This window comes from the organism of the source record quoted next, assembly GCF_019968985.1.
Source record: "MAG: Porospora cf. gigantea B chromosome Unknown PgB_NODE_1236_length_6906_cov_129.356, whole genome shotgun sequence".
Taxonomy (NCBI): Eukaryota; Apicomplexa; class Conoidasida; order Eugregarinorida; family Porosporidae; genus Porospora; species Porospora cf. gigantea B.
Window position 1 is genome coordinate 1 of NW_027178596.1, and position 6,906 is coordinate 6,906.

The following is a 6,906-nucleotide window of genomic DNA, read 5'->3' on the forward strand; positions in this document are numbered from 1 at the left end:
GGCAATAGAGCACATTGACACTGACGTCCAAAAGTATTTGCTGCTGCCGTCGCTCATAAGCTTCATGATCACTGTGCCAAACCAGGCTCCGCTGGCTGTCCCCCTCATTGTCCGTATCTCAGAGCATCTCGTCGAGGACCCACAGGCTTTCCAACGTCTGGTTCTAAAGCCACTACAACCGCTGCTGATATCGAGCGACAGAGCGACGCGGTTTTCTGTGCTCCAGTATGTTCCGCAGTTTGAGCCACACATGACTATCGACATAGCTCGCATGTCTATCGATCCTTTAGTCTTCGGTCTCAGTGATGCAGTTCCGAAGGTTCGCGAGGCCACGATTCGAGCACTGCCGTGCCTGATGCCTCACGTGACCAGGTCGCAACTGGAATCGGCATTGTCCGGCTTACTTCTTGTTGTCAAGAAGGATCCAGTGCCATCACTGCGAGCAAATGGACTGGTGGCCATGTTCCAGCGTGGGCAAATTTTCCCTGCAGATGCTGTACGAAATTTCCTCGTCCAAGGACTTTTGCACGGGCTGAAGGACCGCTGTTCTCAGAATCGCACAGTAGCTTTACAGGCTTCTGTTTGTGGTTTGCCTTACTTCGACGTCCACGATGTGACGAGCAAGCTGATCCCGGGGATCGCTCAACGTTTTACCGACGACGATGCAGACGTGCGAGAGCTGGCATTTGATAGCATGACTCACGTTGTGTTACACGCCCGCAAAATCCTTTTGGATAACCATACACCTGACATCGACACTCCAAAGGACCCTTCGTGGGTCTCGTGGGTCAGCTCAGCGTTTTCAAGAACAACAAGTCACCCCGCGCCACCGACGCAACCTGAACTCGTCCGTCACCCTACCGAAGAGGACTTCAGTCCCAGTCTAGGCATGGACGACGTGATTGCACATGAAGACGTGATTTCACCTGAAGATGTGATTGCACTTGAAGACGTGATTACACGTGGCAACGAAGTTCCAGAACACTCACCTCCGCCTCCAGCGCAAGAAGCTCTGACACCCCTCAGCACAAACTCCAGCGTATCGCCGAAGCTCGCGGATTCAATGGAGAGATCGCCGTCAGACGTTGGCCTGCCGTTTAAGTTGGGCTACGGATTTAAGACCGCCACACTTCCTGCCAAATCGAAGCGTGCCAACAACGAAGACATCTTCAAAGAATTTTTCGATCTTTAACGTGAAGAGAGAATTATAACTGTAAGCAGCGCCACAACGAGCACGAGCATCAAAAGGGACATGTATATCTTTGGGGAAAGGTAGTTGCACCAGTCTTCAGCGTCTAGCACGTCCTCAAACAAGGGTTCAATGCTCGTGGTGCTACTCTCGGAAACTGGACCATCAAAGTAGAAGGGGTGTAGAAATGATCCAGTTGAGCTTCTCGTCTCACTGATGCGCTGTGGACTCCGTTCCATCAAATCACTCATGTTGTACATCATGGTCTCGCTGGCAACCAACAACGAGGCAACCCGCCTTGGACACATTTCAAGTCTCATTCCTACACGCTTATGAAATAAGCTACACCCTTATGAAATAAGCGATTTCACAAGCGTATTGCCTCTCATGAAGCTGCACATGAAGACGTGATTGCACGTGGCGACGAAGCTCCAGAACTCTCACCTCCGCCCCAGAACTCTCACCTCCGCCTCCAGCGCAAGAAGCTCTGACACCCCTCAGCACGAACTCCAGCGTATCGCCGAAGCTATTCAATGGAGAGATCGCCGTCAGACGTTGGCCTGCCTACGGATTCAAGACCGCCACACTTCCTGCCAAATCGAAGCGTGCCAACAACGAAGACATCTTCAAAGAATTTTTCGATCTTTAACGTGAAGAGAGAATTATAACTGTAAGCAGCGCCACAACGAGCACGAGCATCAAAAGGGACATGTATATCTTTGGGCAAAGGTAGTTGCACCAGTCTTCAGCGTCTGGCGCATCCTCAAACAGGGGTTCAATCGTCATGGTGCTACTCTCGAAAACTAGACCATCAGAGTAGAAGGGCTGTAGAAATGACGCGGTTAAACTGCTCCTCTCATTGAAGCGCTGTGGACTCGATTCCATCAAATCGCTCATGCACAGACCGTACATCATGGTCTCGCTGGCAACCAACAACGAGGCAACCCGCCTAGGACACAGGTCGAGTCTCATTCCAACACGCTTATGAAATAGCGTATTCCCTCTCATGAGACCAACGTTTACACGGCTGTCACATGCATCGCTTGAAGTCGTGCAGTGTCTCTTGCCCCGGAGTTACACTGCGCCTCGAGCCACTCGGACCACAGTGGCTCTTCTGCGCGCCAACGTGAGCTGGCTGCTCAGAGATTTCATCTGGCGACCCAACAGCTCTCCCTGGCTCTGAAGAAGACAAAAGTAGCGATCCAAATGGTGGAGAAAATGACAGGTGCCGAATGTGAGAGTCTTGTTCATCGCGTCAGTACACAAGATGCTCAGAAGTCCAGAAGAGCCTGCATAACAAACTTCTGCGGGGCTCACACGACATAAGCGCAGTAGATGATGTCCTGCACTGCTTAAGGTAGCACTCGAGGATGTCGGAAAGGAAGGCGCACCGACTAGGTTGACCGTCACTCCACCCCAACACCAAGGATAAAAACGCAGCGAAGAAGTGGCTCTCTTGAGCGGTTGACCACGCCCTCTGTTGCAGAATATCGACGGTAGTGAGCCAGTCATCAATGCCGGAGAACCTGAGAATGACTTTTCTCTGGGCGTCTCCGTGCTGTTCAGTGAGATCGTTCTCCACGCTCGCTAATCGGGACTCAAGGTCCTTTAGGAGAGCTTCGCAGCCACTCTCACCAGACATCAGCAGGTACCGCAACATTTGAATTAGTCTGAGACTCGGATGACTCGAGGAAGCCTGAGACAGAACCTCCACGAGTATCCCCGCGTCCTCTGGTACGTTCAGGTACATGCGTAGGTCCACCAGAGGCGTCATATGCTTTAACAGGTGCCCGGCGAAGACAGATAACCATGAGATCACCAGATGCTTGGGTTGGGACACAAGAAGCTGCTGCAGCACGTCTTGAGACATCAGGACTGGTAACAACTCCCTTCCTGGAGAGCACTCCATGGACCATTCCGCAGACTCCATCAGAAGTACCAAGGTTTCCCAGTGCACAGCGAACACGCTTGAGTCGTCTGCACCTCGCGCCACCGGCAGCACAAGAAGGGTACCCCGAACCAGCTCAATGTCAATTTCGTTGATCTCTCCAACGTCCAATAGACCTCGACGAGCCAAACGCCATCTGGAGGACCAGTCGGAACTGAGTCGTCCGAATGGCCCGTGCACGCGGACACAGGGCTGTAGTATACACTTGAGCCCCTGTAAAAACCATTTCTCTTCGGCAAGGGGCGACACGGAGCGAAACGACTCACAGTCGGGACGTAGTACGAGACGGATGACTGGGGAATGCTCTCGACAAAGCTCCGACACGTCAACTGACCGACCTAAGAAGGACTCAAGGTCTCTAAGTAGATCCTTACCGCTGTCAACGGCTTTGAGAATGTACTGGAAGAGGTACATGTCGCTCGAGGCACCGCAGTGGCTGAGGCTTGAGGTAACCAGCAAGTCACCGGCGCGGCACGAGACCGAGTGAGAGCTGCAGGACAGCGCGCAAAAAAGGGCACCGAACTCCCGCGCTACGGCTCGGTGAATCTCTGAGTCCTCGGAGAGCACACGCAGCAGTCTGTCCCAAAAATTGGAGCAGGACGGAAGATGTTGCTCGAAAATCGCGCTCAGAGCTTGTGTGGCCTCCCCTAAGATATCCCGTGACGTCAACTGGCCTTGTACGATCCTCCAGCTCAGAAGGTGAGCTGCGGCCCCAACTGACGTCGGACTCAGTGGAAGGTGGAGGGAACTGGAAGACAGAACTTCCAAGGACAAGAGCATCGGGTGCCGGAAAACGCCAGCGGCGGGCATGGATGCCACCTGAGCGACAAGTGGTTCCTTCATATTCGTAGCGATCGGCCTAAGAGGGGCCACGGTGCCGAGCTTAGTGAGCAGCGTCACCAGCTTGGTCATGTCTAGGGACGCCCAGGATGTGAGACACACAAATGACAAGACCTGTATCACAAAGGCTGTCTCTGGGCGAGTCGAGGCTGGTCCGTCAGTACCCTTGAACTTGGCCTCTCCTGTCGTCATGACTGCCAAGAGACGGGAGACAGAGTCTTCTTCCTCTACTTCTTTCGACCACTCAGGCACATCGGACAGACCTTGTTGGACCTCGAGCATATCCAGAAGAAATTTTAGTACATGGGAGGCCACTAGAGCGGATAGTGGGTCTGCTGCCAGCAACTGCTGCCTCCACTTGAGCGCCATGAACTGGCAGAGAGTGAGCAACACGGCGTCATCCTCGATGGACAGAGGGAAACGACCCTGCCACTCGCCCATGATTTCGTGCTTAAAGAAAATCTCCGTGGAGATGAGGAATTCAAGACAGATGGAGGTGGTGTCGGGAAGATTGTTTTGTACGGCCAAGTCGAAAAGTGCAGCAGCTCTGTCCTGCACTTCCACCAAGCGACAGCTAGCATCGTACTCGAAGTCGAGCAACGCAGGCAGCAGGCCCAGGTGGAGCAGGACCAGCAGTCCCATACGGTCAACGAGGTCGAAGAAGCGCAGCGTGGCCTTCTCTCGAAGCACCAGGGGTCCGCCTAGTACGTCCGCCCACGAGCAGACCCTTACGCATACCGCATGGTCCAGCCCGAAGCAGAACACGTAGCACTGGTCGTGGCGCTTGACGCAAGCTACTCCACGCCCTGTGCGACCCTCCCACGGATATACAGAGGAACGCAGCGACGTCCGCCCAACTGGCTGGACGTGGGCCGTCTCGAACGCGCCCAGTACAAACATGTCGATACCTGAGCTCTTTTGGCTGATTTGAAGCACGATCACCTGCCCCTGGCGAGTGATGATAGCCATCAATCCTCGTTCGGCGTGACAGCAATCGGCAACGCTGTCATTCTGCGATATTGGGAGCTGCAGGGCAGTCTTCATCACTGGAGGATGGAAACTTGACACAGCCATCACAGTCAGAGTGTGGTGTTCCACCAAAGCGAAATGCGAGCCCTCCACATGCACCAGCTGAACCGCTCGAGTCAAATCGAGAAAGCGCCATTGTGCCAAGGTGCACTCCTCCCCAGATGTTTTGCCAGTGACAAGAACGCTAACGCCGTGCCGTCCTGATGACTCATTGCGCCAAAGCACAACAATCCAAGGAACGTGAACGGCCACAGACACGCAAAGGAGAGTAGAGTTCACTGCCACCTCCAGCGGTATCACCCGCAGCCGGTTGACCTCGGCAGGAGCCTGTCGGGAGGGCCAACCTGGCTGACGGACTTGTACGGCCTTGCAGGACGTGCTGACCAAGAAGACCGAAGGTAGCCGTGGCGTGCCCAGCCAGGACACGCTGCATACGCTGTCATCCAGGTGGCTGAGTAGTTCCAAACGAGACACCTCAGCGATCGGGGCTCGTGCCTCGGTGTCATATAGTAGGAGGGCGCCTGTCACGTAGGAGGCGGCAACAAGAATCCCGTTGGCGGACACAGCCAAGTTTCCAATGCGGTTTGGGACCAAGGAGGGGGGAATCAACTCAACTGGATCTTGCAGGAAGGGCACGCTGACAATTACCACAGCGCCCCATGAGGTGCCCACTAACGCTCCGTAATGTGGGTCTGCACGAAATGCGGTGGGCTGGCCATAGCGTTCATAGTACTGCAACAGGGAAAACTCGCTGGGCTCGCTCACGAAAGGATATCCCCTTACGGAGCATTTGCTCATGCACTCCTCAAGCCAGCCAGCATACCTTGTTTTCAACTTCATCTCAGGTGGGAGAATCGGAGCCCTCTCCTCCCATTCCAGAGTGCGTGACAGCACCGTCATGGGACATTCAAGGAAGTCTCTTTGACTGGTGGCCGGTGGGAGCGTAGGTGTCACCAGTTGACTCATGTGCGGCAGTTCGGAAGGCGCCTGCCTCTGTAGAGCCAACCGGAGGCCCAGGGGCCCGAGGCGACCGTGCCGCCTGATGATACGTTCGGTTTCATTATCGTGGGAGGTTTCAGAGTCCTCACTATCATCCAACTCTCCCACAGGCCACTCCATTTTCAAAAATAAACCCAATTAGAACTCTCCACATTCCGTAATCAGAATCTCCAGAGCAGGTGTGTGGGCAGGCTCACTAGCAGGCACTGCTTCCATCTTACGAACCACCGACATCGACTCAGCATCCAGCACTTGCCCGAATACGACATGCTTTCCGTCAAGCCATCCAGCCTTGGAGGCGGTAATGTAAAACTGGCAGCCATTCGAGTTAGCTCCGTTGTTTGCCATGGCTAGCAACCCGGGTTGGTCGTGATTCACAACGAAATTTTCGTCAGGGAATTTTGACCCGTAGACGGAGATGCACCCCGTTCCGTCACCTTCCACGAAATCGCCTCCCTGAATCATGAAGTCCTTGATGACACGGTGGAACGTGCAGCCTTTATAACCCACGGGAACACCTTTGTAGTGAAACTCACCGGTACAGAACTGCCGGAAGTTTTCGGCAGTCCTTGGTGTGAGGTGAACGAAGAGTTCAATCTTTATTCTTCCCTGAGGTACTCCCCCTATGCTGATGTCCATGAAGACCACAGAATTGTCGGGGTGTCTCACAGGCCTCAATTCTGCCCTCAACATCTGCGCAAATATGAATTTCACACGTCCTTGGGACAGAATTGCTAAGCATTCAAAAGAGTCACCGCTTGTTCCAGAGTTTTCTCAGCAGCGTCGACCTCATTCGATACGTCGCCAAGAAGTTGTGCCTTTTTCAGAAATGACTCCAACTTCTCTGCGTGGTGCTCCAACCGCTTCATACAATCCGGAATGACAGCTTCGGCGTCTTCTA

The 6,906-nt window shown here is 53.9% G+C and overlaps 4 protein-coding genes across 6 annotated transcripts; 1 reads left to right on the forward strand and 3 right to left on the reverse strand.

Moving 5' to 3' along the window:
- Positions 1–1,192, forward strand: KVP17_003391 (uncharacterized protein; the record flags this gene model as incomplete). 2 transcript variants are annotated; one of them, XM_068520616.1, is made up of 1 exon in its annotated part: positions 1–1,192. In XM_068520616.1, a coding segment is annotated over one exon (1,192 nt), but the record flags the coding sequence as incomplete, so codon positions are not given. The 2 variants fall into 2 exon arrangements, with proteins under 2 accessions (XP_068379105.1, XP_068379104.1); XM_068520615.1 differs by having other exon boundaries at positions 65–1,192.
- Positions 1,193–1,834: 642 nt separating this feature from the next.
- KVP17_003392 (uncharacterized protein) lies at positions 1,835–2,161 on the reverse strand (the record flags this gene model as incomplete). The annotated part of the gene is made up of 1 exon (XM_068520617.1): positions 1,835–2,161. One exon carries the CDS (start codon positions 2,159–2,161, stop codon positions 1,835–1,837), a length of 327 nt encoding a protein of 108 aa, XP_068379106.1.
- Positions 2,162–2,263: 102 nt separating this feature from the next.
- KVP17_003393 (uncharacterized protein) lies at positions 2,264–6,125 on the reverse strand (the record flags this gene model as incomplete). Of its 2 annotated transcripts, XM_068520618.1 has the most annotated exons (2): positions 2,264–2,478; positions 2,507–5,972. In XM_068520618.1, 2 exons carry the CDS (start codon positions 5,970–5,972, stop codon positions 2,264–2,266), a joined length of 3,681 nt encoding a protein of 1,226 aa, XP_068379107.1. The 2 variants fall into 2 exon arrangements, with proteins under 2 accessions (XP_068379107.1, XP_068379108.1); XM_068520619.1 differs by having other exon boundaries at positions 2,445–6,125.
- Positions 6,126–6,143: 18 nt separating this feature from the next.
- Positions 6,144–6,698, reverse strand: KVP17_003390 (uncharacterized protein; the record flags this gene model as incomplete). The annotated part of the gene is made up of 1 exon (XM_068520614.1): positions 6,144–6,698. The coding sequence occupies one exon, from the start codon at positions 6,696–6,698 to the stop codon at positions 6,144–6,146; it is 555 nt and encodes a 184-aa protein (XP_068379103.1).
- Positions 6,699–6,906: the final 208 nt, after the last annotated feature.